The following is a 19,686-nucleotide window of genomic DNA, read 5'->3' as shown; positions in this document are numbered from 1 at the left end:
AATGATTCAACACTTAGTGAAACAAAAGACCTTGTGGAATGTAAGGAGAACATAGAACTACAACACACTGTTCCTGAGTGGTTCAAAAGAGAAATAAGAATTTATGGCTTGCTTAGCAAAAACAATGGGCAAAATAGGAAAACTGGTATCTATGATGGCAAGTAGCACCAAAGAAACAAGAGAGAAAAACAGATTGGAAATGCAAATATATAGAAGTGAAAGACAATCCAGAAGAAGAAAAGCAAAAAACACTCACATTAAAGGAAAATATGATCACTATTATGCAAGAAAAGCATACTGATCTTGAAAACAAGCCATATAGAAACAACCTAAAGATCATGAGTCTCCATAAAGAACATAACAGGACAAAAAAACCTTCAACACCATAATCCAGGAAATATTAGAAGAAAACTACTGAGACCTTCTAAGCATAGAAAATGAAATAGCAATTGAAAAAAATCTATGAATTGGTCACCTCCAGAAAGAAGTTCAAAACTACAAACTCCAAGACACATAATAGTTTAATTTGACACTTCAATTCAGAAACAAGTTCTGCAAGTGATTAAGAGAAAGATCTTCAAATGCAAATAAAAAGAAATTTGAGTAACACAAGAGTATTCTGTACTCACCAGAAAATATAGGAAGAAATGAAATAGTGTGTTCTGAAGAGGAATGGAGCTCAGGATGCAGCCTGTGGTGACCTACACTATAAATACTGGCTTAACCATAAAAGCAAAAGATGGATATTCAATAATAAAAAGGTATTTGAAACCATTCTTTGAAAGAATAACAAATCTGGGGCGGCTAGGTGGCACAGTGAGTAAAGCGCCGGCCCCGGAGTCAGGAGGACCTTAGTTCAAATATGACCTCAGACACTTAACACACAAAAAACTAGCCATGTGACCTTGGGCAAGTCATTTAACCCCAACTTTCCTACTTTCCCCCCTCCAAAAAAAAAAAAAGCAAAAAAACCAAACCAAAACAAAAAAAAATTTGGGGCAGCTAGGTGGCACAGTGAATAGAGCACTGGACCTGGAGTCAGGAGGACCTGGAGTCAGTCAAATCTGACCTCAGACACTCAACACAAAAACTAGCCATGTGACCTTGGGCAAGTCATTTAACCCCAACTGTCCTCCCCCCCCCAAAAAAAAAAGAAATAAAGAACAACCTAAATAGCTGAAGGAATATTTAGTTCTCATGGCTAGGGCATGCTGATATAATAAAAATTATAATACTGCCAAAATTAATTTTATACCTTTAATGCTATGCCGATCAAATTACCAAGGGGATACTTTGTAAAACTTGATAAAATAATAACAAAATATTTTTGGAAAAAATAAAAGATTTAGAATATCAAGGGAAATGATGAAAAGCAGTAGTAATAGAGAAATAGCCCTTCCAGACCTTCAACTATATTATAAAGCAGTAGTCATCAAAAGCATCTGATAGTGTTTAAAATATAGAGATAGATGAATGAAACAGACTAGACAAGGAAGAATCAGAAACAGTAGAACTCAATAATACAACAGTGATAAAGTAAAAATGTAAATTACCCAGGGGAAAATAAATTCCTTATTTGATAAAAAAAAAAAAAACTGCTGGGAAAACTGGAAAGAAGTCTGGCAGAAATTAGGCTTAAATCAACACCATAATACATTTTAAATGGTTATGTACCCTTATTATTGAAGACCCCATTTAAAAAAATTGTAAGAAAAACAGATTATATACTTCACAAACAATGGGCAGGATATATACATATGTATATATATATATACATATATATATAGTGCTTTTTGGAGGGAAATTGGGGTTAAGTGACTTGCCCAAGGTCACATGGCTAGTTTTTTGTGTGTGTGTTAAGTTTCTGAGACCGAATTTGAACTCTGGTCCTCCTGACTCCAGGGCCAGTGCTCTATTCGCTGTGCCACCTAGCTGCCCCAGGAGATGTATTTTTAACTATAAAAAAAAATAGGGGTAGTTATAAAAAAAGAAAATAGATAACTTTGATTACATGAAACTGAAAAGCTTCTGTACAGACAAAATTAATGTACCTAGGATAAGAAGGGAAGAGGTAGAATGGGGAAAAATGGTTTGATAGCCAAGATATATGTAAGCAATATCTTATACACACACACACACACACACACACACACACACGGCTAATAGCCATTCCCCAATAGCTAAGTGGTCACAGGATATAAACGGAGTTTGCAAAGTACTCACAGTCACATGAAAGACTCCTCTAAATTACTAGACATAAAAGAAACTCAAACAAAACAACCCTAAAGTCTTACCTCACATCCTGCAAATTGGCAAAAATGACAAAAAATATCAGTAGTCATTACTGGAAGGGTTGTAGAATGATAGATACACTAATACATTGTTGGTGGAGCTATGAAATGATACAACTATTTCTGAAAATGGAGGCTCTAGCTTATAGAATCTATGTATCGAAACCATTTTTATAAGATTGGGCCTGTTGGTCTTAACACCACAATGAGAGTCTCTCCTTAATGGAGGCTCTAGCCTATAGAATCTATGCACGGAAACTATTTCTATAAGGTTGGGTCTTATATGGTTTTGAGGCCATTGTGACAGTTTCCTGTTAAGGGAGGCTATAAGATTATAGAACATATTCATGGAAAAAGTGACAATAATATTTTTGAAGGTTGGTGCAACTGTGTTTCCCAAATAATAGTTTGTCAACCACCAGCTTGTTTTTTCCTCACTGATTACAAACCCCTCAAATGATATTTTGCCCTGTCCTCTGACATGCAAATTGGCCAGACTACCCCAAGTCAGAGTATAAGAACCCCACTCTTAGAAGGGCACTTTTGAACACATCCTTCCTTCCCTCAGGAGCACACCTTCCTGCTAGAGTATGCCTTTCCTGCTGAATGGACTGGTGTCTCTCTAATACAGTGCTGCCTTTATGTAAGTTGTATTCTGTTAGTGAATATGCCTGATTTGTAAGTAAGGTCTCCTTTTCCTCTCTCCTTTCCCCCTCTTCCCCATTGTTCATAACAAAGCTTTTCACTGAACTGATTCCCATTGTTATTCTCAGTTTCCAAGCTCACAGAAGGGGTTATTTTCCCCAGGTCTCTGGCTGGCCCCAGTGCCTTTCCTCAGACAGAGATTGGGTACCCAGACAAGAACTTAACCTATTGACAGCTGCACCTACAACTGGGGAAGTATGACACTGTGAGTCCAGTTGTAGAAAGCAAGGATCAATAAGACAATTCTACATCCTTCCAGGAGGGACTCCCTTATGCCAGAGGATTATCACACAATACTCATGCATTGAGGCATGATAAACAAATTATATTATGTGAATGTAATAGAATATTACTGTGCTGTAAGAAATTATGTATGTGATGAATATAGAGAAGCATGAAAAGATCTGTATGAACTGATACAGAATGAAGTAAGCAGAGCCACAAAAACAATATAAACAGTAAATATAACAATGTAAACAGAACACCAAAAACCCCAAAGTGAATATAACAAAAGTATAAAGATCAAGCAAGAATCAAATGAAGAAATATGATAGGACTCTCCAAACTTACAACTTTATTGAGGTGGGAGGTCCACAGGTGTTATACATTCAACATTTTTGGATTTTTTCAATGTATTGATCAGCTGTACTCTTATTTTTTACTTCTCTAAAAATATTATTTGTTATACATGATGGCTGTCTGGGACGGGAAAGGGAAGGAATATTTGATTGTTAACTATGGTGATATAAGAAACAAAAGACATGAATAAAAACTTATTTAAAAAAGCATGTTAAAAATACATTTATTAAGCACCTGTGTAAGAGTATCATGCCAGTTAATGGGAATACAAAGCCAATCAAGGAATTAGTAACCAGAAAATGAAGGAGGGAGAGAATAAGCATTTATATAGACCCTACTATGCACCATGCCGTGCACTTAGAAATATCATGTGATGCTCACAATAACTTTACAAGGTAAGTGCTGTTATTATCCCCATTTTACTGAAACTGAACCAAACACAGATTAAGTGAATCTGCTCAGGGGTCACACAGCCAGTAAGTGACCGAGGCAGGATTTTAACCTCAGGTCTTCCTATCCACTGCGCCACTTTACTGTCTGGGTTTATTGAAAAAGTATATGAAAGTCAATATAATCTGTCTAGCATTTAAAGGCCCCTAAAATTTGTATAATATACAAAGTAATTTCAAGAGGGATGGTTTGCCAGTATGGGGGGATAATAAAGGCCTCAAGTAGGAGGTAACATTTGAACTGTGTTTTGAGGGAAACTTGTTCTCTAGAAGGTGGAGTGAGAAGAGTATCTTATACTAGAAAAGCAGGGAGCCCAGTATTACTGGATTGAAGAGTACATGAGAGAGTATGTGGCAGGCAGAAGACTGGAAAGGTAGGAGGCTGCTAAATTATGAAGGGCCTTGAATGCCAAACAGAGGATTTTGTCTCTGATTTTGTCTTGGCCTCTAATCTGGACTATTGCAATAGCTTCCTCGTCTCTAAGCTCTTTCCTCTCCAATTCCTTCACCACATAGCTACCAAATTGATATTCCTAAAATGCAGATCTGACTATGTCATCTCTTAACCTAAAAATCTTTAATGGGTCCTTATTGTTTCTAGGAAAAAATTTAAAATTTTCTTCCTAGCATTTAAAGCCCTCGTAATTTATCATCCAGCTAGCTACCTTTCCAGACCTATTTCATATTATTCCCTTCATGTACTTCTTATTCTAGCCAAATTCTTCCCCATACATAATATTCTATCTCCCCTCTCTGATGCCTTTGTACAAATGATCTCCCATACATTCTCTCCTCACCTCTGTCTTATACTGTTTAGTTCCTTAAAGGCTTGGGTGCTAGATACCTCCCACAATAGACTTTCCCTTGTCTACTGGCTCATTTTCTACTGCTTACAAACATGTCCATATATCTAGCATCCTCAAAACCCCTCCACCATCACTTGATTCTTTTATCCCTACTATGTTATCCTATATCTGTTCTGCCCTTTGTGGCTAAATTCCTTGAAAAAGGTTTTCTATAATACATGCTTTCACTTCCTTTCATTTCATTCTCTTCCTAACCTTTTATAACCTGGCTTCTGACCTCATTATTCCACCAAAATTGCTGTCTCCAAAGTTACCGATGATCTCTTAAATGTCAAATCCAATGACTGACCTTTTCCCAATCCTTATTCTCCTTGACCTCTCTGCAGCTTTTTACACTGCTAATCAGACTTTCCTCCTTGAGACTTTCTTCACTTTCTCCTACTTATTTGACCACTCCTCAGTTTCGTTTGCTGGATCCTCATCCAGATCATTCCCTCTAACCATAGGTGTCCCAGTGAGTTCTATGCTGGGTCCTTTCTTCTTTCCTTCTTTATTTGGTGATCTCATCAGCTCCCATGGATTTAATTACCATCTCTATGCTGAGGATACTCCAATCTACCTTATCTTTCCCCAACCTTTCTGATGACCTCTGATCTTGTATATCCAACTACTTTTCAGACACCTCAAACTGAATGTCCAGTAGATATCTTAAACATTTCCCAAAGGGAAATGATTATCCCCCCCCCCAACTCTCCGCTTCCTAGCTTCTCCAGAGGGTCACACCATGCTCCTAGTCCCTCAGACTGGCCACCTACATGTCATTCTTGACTCCTCACTGTGTTCCACTTCTCCACATACCCAAAGTGTTGCCAAGGTATGTCACTATCACCTTCACCACATCTCTTGGATATGCCTCCTCTGACACTGCCATCATGTTGGTGCAGGCTCTCAAGCCTGGATTATTCCATTAGCCTGTTGGTGGGTCTGCCTGCCTTGAGTCTTTCCCCAGTCCAGTCTGCTCTCCATTCAACCATCACCGTGATTTACTTAAATGGAAGGCTCTACCTTATGTCATTCTCCTTCTCAATAAACTGCATTATTCCTACCACCTCTAAGATCAAATACAAGATCCTGTTTGGCATTCAAGGCCCTTCATAATTTAGCCCCCTGATAACTTTCCACTTCTTATATCCTTATTATTCCACTTACCTGCCATCTGTTCTTTCATGTACTTTTCGTTCCAGTGACATTGGCTTCCTTGCTCTTCCAGGAACAAGACACTCCATTTCTCAGCTCCAGATATTTTCTTTAGCTGTCCCCCATGCCTGGAATGCTCTCCATCCTCATCTCCACCTGCTTCCATAGCAAACCTTTCCCAATTCCACTTAATTCTAGTGCCTTCCCGCAGTTACTTCTTTCCTGCTTTTCATATATACAGCTTGTTTGTATGTAGTTGTTTGAACGTTGTCTCCCCCATGAGATTGTGAGCTCCTTAAGGGCAGGCTCTGTCTTTTGCCTCTTTTCCTATTCCCACTGCTTAGCCCAGAGCCTGGCACATAGGAGGTACTTAATAGAGATCATAGCTCATTGTTATTCATGCCTGCTATGCTTTTTCTCCCTTAAAATTACTTGGATATGCTTTGCATTTGCTTATGTACAAGTTTTACTTCCACTATCAATGCCTGTCCCAGATGGATGGTTTCCTTTTTTGCCTTCTTACTTGCCACAGCCTTGCACACAGCAGGCACTTAATAAGATCATAAGGCTGTAGATCCAGAGGTGGAACAGACTTCAGAAGCCATGAAGTCCAACTCCCTCACTTTATAATTGAAGAAACTGAGACTCAGGGAGGTAAAGTTTGTTAAATCAAACTTCAGACAGGGAGATCACTTGTGGAAAGATACCCAGAGTAGGAGATGGAATACTATCTATAAGGGAGAGGTCAATTTGACTGAACTCAAGAGTGCTGAATTTAGGAAGAAGAGGGGTATGGAATAGAGAATGCAAGTATGTTATGGAGGGCTTGAAATGACAAGCTGTGGATTTTGTATTTCCTCTTAAAAGCAGCTGGGGCCACTGAAGATTTTTTAAGTTGGGGAAGTGACACTTTGATCTACATTTTAGGAATATCATTTTGACATTTGTTCAGAGAATGGACTGGGGATTGAAGACGCCAAAGGTACAGAGAACAAGTAGGAGGCTATTGTAATAGTCCAAGACAAAGATGAGAGGTATTTTTGGGAAAAGGTAGGCATTCCATGGACAGAGTGGAGAATGAATAAACATTGCAGGCATAGACACTCTGTCTGAGACAGAGTAGTCTGGTTTGGCTACATCCTAACGATTGGTGGTGTGTGTGAGACAGTAGTATTAGATTAGGGTGCAAGGGAGGGTCACATTTTGTGAGGTTTATAATACCATGCTTTAGCTTCGGATAGACCTGGATGGCTGCAGCAGAGATAAGGCTAGATGAGGGCAGAGCTCAGCCACATTCAGTAGCCATACTCCCTGGTCCTGAGATTTGTTTCTCCTTCAGAGCCCAAGCTCCAAAAACAAATCTCTGACAATCACCAACTCTCCCTTATTTCCCAGCCCTGCAGGCCAGTCCTCTAGCTCCTTGGTTCCATTTGCAACCTTCCCATTCCCCCTTCTTTTCCCACATCCCTTTTCCCCTCCCCTTCCCACCTCGAGGCCGGTGTGGGGGTGTCTTTCCCAGCACCAGAAGTGCCTCCTTTCCTTAGGGCTCTGACTCTACTCCTCCATCCCCCCCCAGCTCTGGCTTGCCTCCTTTCTCTTATCTGCCCCCCTCCCCCCTGCCAACCCTAGGTGCTATCTTTGGCCGGCTCAGCACCCTAAGCTCCTGTCCCACCATCTTTGGACCCTAGGACTTCCGTGGATGAATTCTTCTGCTGCACTGTGCTTGGCTCTCGCCTAGATACTGCTGGGTTTAGTTTTACGTGGGTGATTCTTGCCTTGCTTCTTTCACATTTATAGCTCTGAGAGGGGCTCAATTTTTCCACTTTATATTATCCTTCCTTGCCCTTTAGCTCCTCCTTGGAGGCACTCCTGCCACTTATCACCCCATCATCCTTTTTTTTTTTTTAAAGCAATTGGGGTTAAGTAACTTGCTCAAGGTTACACAGCCAGTTATTTATGGGTGTGGTGCTAAGTATCTGAGCCCAGATTTGATCCCCAGGTCATCCTGACACTGAAGCCGGTGCTCTTACTTGCTATGCTACCTGGCCGCCCCCACCCCATCATTCTTTATCTTATTCCATTCTTGGCCTCTCTTTGCACAAATTCTCCAGGGAATCTCCCCAACTTGCTAGAGGCCTTGCTCCATTTTTCTTGTGATCACTAGTGGAATCTTCTGTCTATACCTTTGCTATTTTCCCTGTTTGACCCCTTTCTCTGATCATAGATGCACTTGGTCTTCAAAGTCACTTCCTGGGGCTGACTGGTGATGCTGATGTGAAACAGCTTCCTTACCTAGCTCTTTCCTTGCAATTTGGCTTGATATATAATGGCTGATTTGAGTTGGATCTCAGGTCCAACACTTACTAAACTATGACTAGGCAAGTTGACAAAGTCTTAATTTTTTCACCTGTACAATGACAGTAAACCTTGTACTTCCTAGCTCACAGAATTGTAAGGAAAGTCCTTTGTATATCCTAAAATGCTGTACAAATGATTTGTTATTATTATTTTGAATTTAATCAACTCAGGTTTTTTGACTTCTCATCCAGTGCTTTTTTCTTCCACTTCAACACATAGCTTTTCACTAGGGTAAGGGACTTTTCAGGTTTCACAGTAGTCTACTTTCACGGGCCAGTCTTCAGCCCTTTCAGTAGCCTTGGTTGCCTGGGTCCTGGTTATGGCTGTATAAAGGGAACATCCCTCATCCTGCTTACTGGTGGAAATTGGGCATAAGTTTCAAAACTCTTTTAAGTGTCAATTAGGACAATTATTTCAATCTCTTTTTCTCTCACTTTTCCCCTTGTCATTCCTGTTTAACCACTTTTTCCAGAAGGTATGCAGAGAAAATGGAGGAACAACTGAAGGTTTCCAACAGACTAGAAACAGAAACCTAGTTGGAGGTCTTGCAGACAGCAGTCTACTCCCAATAATGGGAAGGAACAGATATAATTATCAAGAGGCAATAATAATAGCTAGCTCTTTATATTTATGTAGCCCTGTAAGGTTTGCAAAGGCTTGTATGTGCATTATTTCATTTGATCCTCACAACAATCCTGAGAGATGGGTGCATCATTTTACAGATGAAGAAACTGAGGCAGAGGTTCATTGATCTCCCCAGAATCAGTGTCTAAGGCATTTCAACTCTGTTCTTCCTGACTGTAAGGCTGGCCCTCTCCTCGCCATTTCATTGAAGATGCAGTTTACTAGTTGTAATGGTAATGGGAAGATCTTCCCTGCCCCTTGTAATGGCAAGCAAACAAGTACTTAGCACCTTGTTTCAGTTGAGCCTTGCCTGTGATTATATCGTCTTCCATAAGAAACAGAACTTGTGAAACCCACAGTAGGAGGGACTTGCCAAAGGTAGGAACAGGGAGGTGCTAATGACCAAATAAAAAACTGGGCACAAGCTGAGAGAGAGCCAGAACTGCTGGGAACAAGCAGCATGGAGGCTGATCAGCTAGTGTGAGAGAGGGGAATTCTTGCTTAAGGGAGCCTGTTTTGTTTTGAAGGCCTGATGGAGGGAAGGTTTGGGAAGGCTTGGGAATGTTGGTGTTCCCTGCATTGGTTATGTGTATTAACTTCGTTGTCACTATAATGAATTTGGCTTTCTGGTTAGGAGATTCAGCTTTCTGATATTTAAATAAATGCTTTGATTCTATCCTCCATGTGAAGAACCTGTTACATTTTGTGATTCACAACTACACCAGCATATTCATAGCTGCTGTGGGTGCTGTGAATATCACATTGGCGTTATACTAGTAAAAGCAGGTCTGGAACAAATGATGAAGAATCTAAAAAAAGTTTCAGTACCACTAAAATGAGAGTGATGTGTTCAATATGTGGAAAATAAGAGCAACCTTATTGCACACTCTCTCTTCCTCATCCCTCCCCCTCATTAAACCTGAAGACAAAAGAAGTCTTGGTCAAAGGGAAGCAGGGATAACTGGATAATCAATCATGATAAATTCCTATTTCAGTCAACAGCTCTAAGCTTTTCACCTACATAAACCTTTCCCCAGGATTGTAAAGGGGATGGTGCTTTGTTTTCCCCTCTCAGACTGTCAACTCCTTATGCCTCTGGTGTGTAGTGTAGTACCCTGGCACACGGTAGGTACGTAATAAATGTTTATTGACTGACTGATCACATTTATGATAGGGAAAGACACTTAATTTCAGTTACCTCATCTGTAAAAGGAGAGTGCTCAACCAAAAGGCCTCTAAGATCTCTTTCAGCTCTAAGATGATGATTCTCAATATTATTGGGAAACATTAGTTTGGCAGAAGGGATACTGAAGGAGAGGCACTAAGGAGAGGACTAGAAAACAAGGCATGTATAGCCCGAGAAAGTAATAGCTCCCTTAAGTCTTCTCAATATCTTCTAATAACAGAGAAAGATGTCCATTTGGTAGAATTCTGCATAATAAGCTCTCACATTAAAAAGTTTACAGAATAACCGATGTGGTAGGCAGAAGAAGAATTGTTGGCTTCCTTAGGTCACAGAAGGCAATCTCAGGAGGGCCAGTGGTGAGGAGTTCCCATTAGGCAGGAGGGGTTTCAGGCCCTGGCTAGGCCTCATTTAATGAATGTTTGCTGACTCTGACAGGCTTGAGCTCAGGACTCTGTTGACTTTGGCACTCTCCATACTATGCTATGCTGTCTCCTATTTACACCATTTTTAAAAAGTTGTGACTTGCCCTTGAATTCCAGCAAATATAAAAAATATCCAGTATCACACTGTGAAACCCTAGGAGTTGAGAAAACCTAATGAAGAGGAAGAAGGATGAAGCACAGAATCTAGCCAAGATACTGAGAGAACTCCTCAGGCAGGTCAGGGGAATCAAGGGTGATGCAACTTTCTCACTACCTCTCATTCCATTAGGATAAATGGAAAGGTCCTCTTTCCTATACACTTAATAAAATATTACTTTGAGACCCATAGTAGGTTTTAAATACTTGATTGATCAATTGGTATAGGACTCTCCTTAAAAATAGTATTTAGTTCAGGTTGATTATAAAATTCCCTGAGAAATGTAATAGCACAGTGGGTACATTTCATCAAAGGCACCCTGGTGACTGGTCCCAGGCCTCTCGGTGTTCAATCTGGTTAGTGAAAGCAATGGCTTTCAAGGCTCTTCAGCTTGGCCTCAGCATTAAGAGTAAATTCCTCAGAGGCTTTCTGCAGGGGCAGCCGAGGTGGACCCATTTGGATTCCAGAGACAAAAGTTATGATAGCTTTTGTCTGTGCAACTCCCAGACCTAGGCAAGGAAGGAAAGCGAGCACGATTAATTCAATCATTCTCTAGAAATGTTCTGAGGTCTGTTGAGGCAACACCTGAAGTATCATGTTCATTGGATCCCTGAATTAGAGGTGAAAGAGACCTTGAACCACTTAATTTTGCATATGGGGAAACTGAGGTGCAGAACATTAAGTGACTTGTCTAAGGTCACACAGGTGGAATAAGTGACAGAGAAGGATTTGAACCCAGGTCTTTTCAACCTAAACTTAGGCTCTTTTCACTCTTCATCTATTAAGCAACACACTTTCGAAAGGAATACAATAGAAAGCACTCAAAGGAGAGAAGACCCCAGATACCATGGCACATGATTTGTTGAAGGAGCTGGAGAAGAGAAGACTTGGGGGGCATGGTAGCTTTTCTCAAGCTGAAGCACCATGATTTGACTAGGGGATCAGACAACCTCGGATCTCTAAGATTCTGTGATTTAAAGATCAGCCTATCACATTGCTCTGTCAGACTATCGGGTACTGACAGGAGAGAAAAACTAGGTAGTTGTCTTACCAACAAGAAAGGACAGTTTGAAAAATGTTTTACACATAAATTTTAAATGAATGCACAATTTGTACATGTTGAAGAAATTCTGCTTTTCTCCAAGGAAATCTCCTTACTAAGTTGCAGATGTCATAATGAAGATTCCAAGGCCCTGAGGCCTATTCTGATCCTCCTCAGTCTTCCTCTCAGGAAGTCACTTTATATGTATTTCATGTTTTTATTGACTTTGTGGTGTCCACTTTGTTTCTTTCAAGTAGAATGCAAGCTTCTTGAGGGGAAAACTTTCATTTTTTAATCTTTGTATTTCTGTTGCCTAGCACAGTGTACATAGTAGGTGCTAAATAAAAGTTTCCTGAATGAAAGAATGAGAGGCTCTCTACCTCCATTTTCAAATTCGTGGTTGTGTACATAGAAGCTTTATCCCAGCTCTGCATGTAAGGGCTGTTTGGGAAGTGAGTGCTGAGAGGATAAAGAATTGACAAAGAGGGCAGGGTGACTCATGGGATGCTGACAACGGCCCCAGGATGAATGCTACTGAATAACTTTGAGCACACAGAGGGAAGCAGGAAGGTAGCAGGCATCTCCAGGGTGAGGACACAAGGATTCAATCATCATCTCTTTTCAGATAATAACTTATTCAGCTCTGGCCTGTCTCTTGATCTGATCTCTAGTCCAACTGCCTAATGGACATTGTGAATTGGATGTCCCATAGATATCTTAAACTCTTCTCTTCCCAGTAGCTTTACTATCACTATCGAGGGTACCACCCTTCTTCCAATCATGAAGGCTAATCCTGGTGTTATCCTCAATGCCTCACTTCCTCTCACCCTTCTATATCCAATTAATATCCAAATCCTGTCAATTCTGCCTTCACAGCCTCTCTTGTTTATGTCCCCTTCTCTCTTCTGACATTACCTCCACCCTGATGCAGGCCTTCATCACCTTCAGCCTGGGCTATGGCAATAGCCTGCTGCTTAGTTTCCCTACATCAAGTCTCTCTCCACCCCAACCCATCCTCCACTCTGCCATGAAGCCTTGGTCTGACCATGTATCCCCACCTCCCCGAACTCAACAAACTCCAGAACCTTTATATGAAGGCTTTCCTCATGCCCCTTAATGCTAATGCTCTCCCTCTATGGAGTTTATCCTGTATATGTCCTGTTTGTACATGGCTGTTCACCCCCATTAGACTATAAGCTCCTTGAGGGTGGGGAGTGTTTATTCCTTTCTTTTTATTCTTGGAGTTGGCAGTGCTTGGCTTATAGTAGGTACCTAATAAGCACTCACTAACTTGACAAAGTTGGAGAGTATAGAAAGGAGGACCACCAGAGGGTTGGCTATAACTATGTCTATTTCAAGACTTATCTAGAGCTAGTCTTTGGACTTTTCTTGAGCACAGCAATAATAGGAGGGAAATTTATTTTCCAAAAAATTCAATGCTCAAAAGTCAGGGATCTTCGTAATGTCTTTGTAATGCCCTGTAATACAGGAAGTGGAAGAAATGTGTTGTACTTACCCAGTTTGATTACATAGTTCATAAATTTCTGGATGCACAACTAGAAAAAGTATTAAAAAACCTATAATTAGTATTAGAGACTGGTGTTAGCTGCCTATAGAAGAGGGGCATCACATTGTTAGAATCCAAAGATTAGAAATTGTACTTGTCTTTACTTTTGAAAGTGAGCTAAAGTGAAGAAAAAGAGACATGTGAAGGAATGGAATGAAGAGAGTAAGGTAGAGGGAAGGCTGCCTCCAGAGTTCATAATGACATATATATGTGTGTGTGTGTGTGTGTGTGTATTTACATTTATATGTTGTTTTTATAGTTACATACATAATGAATCCTATATAAATAAAAATAAAGCACTTTAAAGTTTGCAAAATATTTTACAAGTATTATTTCATTTTATTCTCATAACAACCCTGTAAAGTAGGTGCTAATATTATCCTTGGTTTTATAGATGAAGAAATGGAGGCAGACAGAAGTTAAGTGACTTGTCCAGGGTCATATGGCTAGGGAATGTCTGAGGTTTGATTCGAACTTGGGTCCTCCTGATTCCATCCCCAGTGTTCTATCCACTGGGCCACCTAGCTGCTCCACAATAAGTGAATAATTAATAATTAAAATACTTGGTCATATAGGAGGCATAGTAAAGTTAGAAACCCATGAGGAAAGTGCTGCCAGTGCCTGCAGATTCTGGTTGAATGGCTGTAGGTTGCAGCTAGAGTGGTGTAGCTGCCAGAACAGAGCGCACAAAATTCTTTTACCAAAAGTACTTAGACACTATGAATGACCAGTAACTTCATCAATCCATAGACAGCCTCCCACCCCAGTGGAAAGTCTCCTGAGCTGCTGTGGCAAAAGTGCTTTTTGAAGCTGTCAGGAGCCCTGTGAGGAAGGCTACCTTACACTATAGAGGAAGTGAGAATTCAGAGAAACCCCATGGCTTGCCTGTCCTTTCCCTGACAGTGAGTAGTCAATCTTCCTCTGGGCCTCTGAACTTGTCTAGGGTAGAATCCTGTATGTAGAGACTCCAACAGCCATTGCTGGGCCTCCGTGTCAAAAGAAGGCATCAAAGTAAGCCCAGTGAATGGACTAAAGATATAGTTTTGAAAATGAGGATTAAGACAGTAAAGATGCCACCCTAAGTCGTTGGACATCACACAAAGATCTTGCAGAAATCTGTTTTGTCCCTCCTGGAAGTCTCCATGGCTTTGGGATTCTAAAAGTTCTTCCTTCCCCCAGTTTCTTTATCCTCTTTAACTTGTATAAATTATTTCACTAAGCTTGAGGTTAGGGGTCTTTCTACCTTTCAGGGAAATGAATTTTCTTTACCTAAGCCTGTAGGTTAGCACCTGGACTCAGTTTCTTAGGGACCATTTATTTTATTTTATTATTTTTTTTTTTTTAGCAATCAGGGTTAAGTAACTTGCTCAAGGTTACACGGCCAGGTGTTTCTGGGTGGGTGCTAAGTGTCTGAGCCGGGCATTCGATCTCCAGGTCTTCTCAACACTGGAGCCGGTGCTCTTATTCGCTGTACTACCTGGCCACCCCTCTTAGGGACCATTTAGCCTAAGTTCTCAATTACATTGGCTCAGGTTACCAGCTCTGTGAATTTCCCCCAGGTCCTCTTTTACAAATCAACAAATAAATGTCTCCAAGGCAGTGATTCTCTAGCACCCTGTAATTACTGTTTTACAAAATAAAAATTATTCTATAACTTATAGCTAAAAACAACAGACAATGACTTCTTCCAAGGGAAGTGACTATAGTTTCCTCAAAGGGTTCTAGTTAAACCTGCAGAAGACACACTGGTTTTGAGGTATTCAGTTTTATGTAAGACTGGGGAAGAAAGAAAAGATAAACAGAGCTCTTTGGGGGTATGGGCTGATTCTGCCAATAAGAAAAGACTAAGTTGAATAGAGAGGGAAGAAAGGAAACAGAAAACTAACAGGGCTAACTAGCACAGGGCTAATGGAAGAGCTTGGAAGTGAGGAAGAAATGAGGTCATGTTTTATGTGTGAACAGAAGACAATGCCATACCTGGTAATTCAAAGCTAAGGAAAGGTCTTGGCGCTCAAAAGCTTCCAGCATCTGATTTGTTTTTTTGCCCAGGTAGTTGTAGGTGCTGCCAAGAGAATAAGTACTAGTGATTCAGTAACTACAAGGAAAAGAGGCACTTCTGTTGTTTACAGTATCTGTTCTACACCTATCTACATAGCTATGACTGTACACACCACCCACACCCACACCCACACACGCTGCCTACAACTGTACCTCACCCCACAAGGCTACCCAAAAGGGGAAGTTTATCTTTAGAAGCTGTTCTCCTGGGGTTAGCAATTTCTTTATTTTCAAGTGCCAGCAACAGGGCTAAGAAATACCACAGGGGAGGAAGAGAAAAAGAAAAAGAAAGCAAAAAGAGAGAATGGAAAAGCCTCTGAAGAGACAAAGAAGATGGAGTGATAAGAAAGAAAGAGGACAGAGAGGACAGAGGGGTATATAGTGGGACACAATGAGGTGTCACCAATAACTGCCTGTGGTGTCACACAGTGCAGAAGATTCAGTATGTACCTGCCAACAGCTCCAGTTGCTCCCATGGCCAGGGCACTCAGCAACTGCTACTCACAAAAAAGGAAAAGCATTTACTTTTATATGATGCCCCTCACAACATCCCTCCTTCACCCCACCCTGGCCTAGGAGAATGCTGTGGGAAGCCTATGAAGATTGTTTTGGACTTGCGGCTCCTGACAGGGAGGGAAAAAAATTACCTCATCCACCCCAAAAAGGAGAGCAAATTGCCGTTGGCTGTTCTGATCCACACACTGTCCAAAGTCTAAGAGATCTACGTCGCTGAACTTTAGTCCTTGAAAGGTGGGGATTTGATCCTGAATCCCATTCAGCAGCTCTTCAGCACGAACTATTCAGAATAAGGATTGCACATTAATCTACATCCTTCTAGTGATGTAAAATCAGCAGTCCCATATATCCCTGCTCGCTGCCCTCTTCAGAGACAGTTGAGAAGTCACTGCAACAAGGTCCTGACGTATTTCCATGTAGAAACAATTTTATAACAGGTATAGTGGTAATAGGCAAAGGAAAAAGTCACCTGCAGATTCTTTGAATCTGGAAAGAGACATTCCCAATTCTTTCTCCTGCTATGAATATGACCAAAATATTTTTGTAGAACTGTTATTTTTTAGGTGGCTAGAAGTTGATAGGGTTATTTCCTGTCCTTAAATATACAATCCAGCGAGAATATCTTCCAACAATGGCAACAGAGTGGAAGATACAGCAGTGATTGCAGAAGAATAGTTTCTTTTACCAAACTTTGGACTTCCCTTTCTAATGTCAAGAGGGCCAGCCCTATGTCCTGGCCTTTTCTGGAGAAACATGTCCTTTGGCCTCTTGAAGAGTACGCTCAAGCTGAAGCTTCTTGGTGGTTCCCATGCATGTTACCCCTTGCTCCTGATGGGGCTGCATTAAAGAGGCAACAAAAGCAACCTACTCAGAATACTTTAATGAAAGCAATAGCTTCTGACCTCACTCTTTTCTTCCGAAGATGTGATCTAGGACCTTCACAGTCCTTCTGTCCTCACAGAAGCCATTTCCCAGAGCTGCTACTATTCTCCTCAAAGGAGAAGGTAACTACTGACAGGAAGATGAGCCTAATTCATTTCTTGCCTTGTCAGAATAGACAGAGCAGAACTCAGATGAAGGTAAAATGGGCTTACAGCAGTTTACAAAATGTTTCGTGTCTGGATATTTTAAGTATTAACCTCTTGGAAGAGCATAGCAGGAGTTATGGGCTATGTTTTCATGTTTTAAATATTTGTTAATATGCACTTGAAGTCTGGTCCCTTGTGTTTTAAGTTTTTCTTTCATAGCAAAAGGAGATAGCTGTCCTGATCTTCTTTTTCAAAATTAAATCAAAATTTTTGGATCCATTTTAAGTTCCAAACTGTCTCCTTCCCTCCCTCTCCTCTCCTCTGCTCCCCTCCCCCTACCAGAGAAGGGCAGATATATACATATACGTAAATCCATACTATGTGTACTGCTATTTATCAGTTTTTTTCTCTGGAAGAGGATAGCATCTTCCTACATAGGTGCTTTGTAGCTGATTTGCGTATTTGTAATACTTAGAATAACTTTATTGTTCACAGTTGTTCTTCAAACAATATTGGGCTTACGGTGTACAATGTTCTCGCGGTTGTGCTCATTTCACTCTCCATTATTTCATACAAGTCTTTCCATGTTTTTCTAAAATCAACCAACTCATCATTTCTTACAGTACAGTAGAATTCCATGACAATCATATACCACAACTTGTTTAGCCATTCCCCAATTCATGGATATCCCTTCAATTTCCAGTTCTTTGCTACCACAAAGAGAGCTGCTATAAATATTTTAGAACATATTGGTTCTTTTCCTTTTTTCCCTGATCACCTTAGGAAGCAAGGCTTAACAGTGGCATTGTTGGGTCAAAGGGCAGACACAGTTTTATAATTCTTTGGGCATAGTTCCAGATTGCTCTCCAAAATGGTTGGATCAGTTCAAAGTTCCACAGACAGTGTATTTAGTGTACCTATTTTCCACGTCTCCTCCAACATTTTTCATTTTCTCCTATCATTTTAGCCAATCTGATGGGTATGAGATATCTCAAAGTTATTCTACTTTGCATTTCTCTAATCAATAATGATTTAGAGCATTGTTCATAGGAATATACATAGCTTTGATTCCTTATGGAAAAACTGCTGTTCATATGCTTTAACCATTTGTCAATTTAGTAATAACTCGTATTCTTAGGAATTTGACCAAGTTTTCTATATATTGGTCTATACTCAATTTTTACCAGAATGCTTTCCAGTTTTCCCAGCAGTTATTTTAACCAAATAGTGAATTCTTATCCCCGAAGCTTAAATCTTAACATCTGTCAAACACAAGGTTACTATAATCATTTACAGTATTGTATATTGTATGTCTACTCTGTTCCACTGATACGCTTTTCTATTTCTTAGCCAGTACCAGATAGTTTTGATAATTACTGCCTTATAATATAGTTTTAAGATCTAGTACTGCTAAACCTCCTTCCTTTACATTCTCTTTATCAATTCCTTTGATATTCTTGACCTTTTGTTCTTCCAAATGAATTCTGTTATTATTTTTTCTAACTCAATAAAAACAATTTTCTGGTAATTTAATTAAGATGGCATTAAATAAGTAGATTAGTTTAGACAGAGTTGTTATTTTTATTGTGCTGGTTCTGGTCACCCATGAATAATTAACATTTCTCCAATCATTTAAATCTGACCTTATTTGTATAAAAAGTATATGATAATTATGTTCAGATAATTCCTGGATTTATCTGGGCGGGTATGCTCCCAGGCATCTTGTACTGATATTTTATGTTGCATACAGTTATTTTAGGTGGAGTATCTCTGACTGTTTCTTCTTGTAGGGTTTTGTTGGTGATTTTTTTTTCCTTTTCTTGTTGCTATTGCTAGCATTTCTAGTAAAATACTGAAGAATAGTGGTGATAATGGGCATCCTTGTTTCACTCTTGATCTTACTGGAAAGGCTTCTAGCTTATTCCCATTACAAATAATGCTTGCTCTTGGTTTTTGGTAGATGTTTCTTATCATTTTAAGGGAAAATCCATTTATACCTAAGGTTTCAACTGTTTTTTAATAGGAATGAATGTTATATTTTGTCAAAAGCTTTTTCTACATCTCTTGATATAATCATATGAGTTTTGTTACTTCTGTTATTAATATAATCAATTATCCTAATAGTTTTCCTTATGCTAAGCTATCTCTGCATTCTTGGCATCCTGATTTACTTTGTGCATTGAGTGTGTTTCTAGAAGGAACTCTGTTAATTCCTTGTGGGGAAACCTTAGACATGAGATAAACCTAAACTCTGTTTAAGAGACTGTGTCCAGAGGTGCACTTTGGGGTGGGGGCATAATGAGCCAGGAATAAGGAGGAAAAAGCCTGATCCCCTTTTTTAGAGGCCAGGCTCCCTCCAAACTGAACCTGATCCATAACAGTAGCTCAGAGCTGGGATCCCTTAGTGGGAGAAGGCATCCAACCCCTTGTCAGTGGATCATTACAGTAAGAAGAAATTATTAATGGTGGAGAAAGACAGGGAGAGAAGAAAAGAAACAAAATAAGAAGCACTTACTTTTTACCCCAGTCAAAGCAGGAATATGGTAGTAGTAAAATGGCACCTCAGGGGCAGCTGCTGCCACTTCTTTTAAAAATGCAATCAGAGCATCTGAAAACAACAGCAATAAAGTAAATTTAAGTAATCATAAGACAATGTAAATGAAAATATTGAAAGGCAGAGAGGACCGCTTACTAACTGTAA

At 40.0% G+C, this 19,686-nt stretch overlaps 1 protein-coding gene across 1 annotated transcript in view; it reads right to left on the bottom strand.

The window, feature by feature from the left end:
- Positions 1 to 10,139: 10,139 nt before the first annotated feature.
- The window catches only part of NPL (N-acetylneuraminate pyruvate lyase), a 58,862-nt gene continuing 49,315 nt past the window's right edge, over positions 10,140 to 19,686 (bottom strand). The window contains exons 7-12 of the mRNA XM_069074678.1: positions 19,501 to 19,593; positions 16,089 to 16,237; positions 15,892 to 15,938; positions 15,361 to 15,445; positions 13,333 to 13,372; positions 10,140 to 11,283 (exon numbers count right to left, since the gene is read on the bottom strand). Coding sequence (XP_068930779.1) covers positions 11,132 to 11,283; positions 13,333 to 13,372; positions 15,361 to 15,445; positions 15,892 to 15,938; positions 16,089 to 16,237; positions 19,501 to 19,593 — 566 coding nt within the window. The 3' untranslated portion in view covers positions 10,140 to 11,131. The remainder of the gene's footprint in view (positions 11,284 to 13,332; positions 13,373 to 15,360; positions 15,446 to 15,891; positions 15,939 to 16,088; positions 16,238 to 19,500; positions 19,594 to 19,686) is intronic.

Source organism: Petaurus breviceps, unplaced genomic scaffold, assembly GCF_028583685.1.
Source record: "Petaurus breviceps papuanus isolate PSGF00001 unplaced genomic scaffold, PetGlider_PUasm1.0 90895, whole genome shotgun sequence".
Classification (NCBI taxonomy): Eukaryota; Metazoa; Chordata; class Mammalia; order Diprotodontia; family Petauridae; genus Petaurus; species Petaurus breviceps.
Note: the sequence above shows the minus strand (reverse complement) of the source record. Positions and strands in the feature narration are given on the sequence as shown.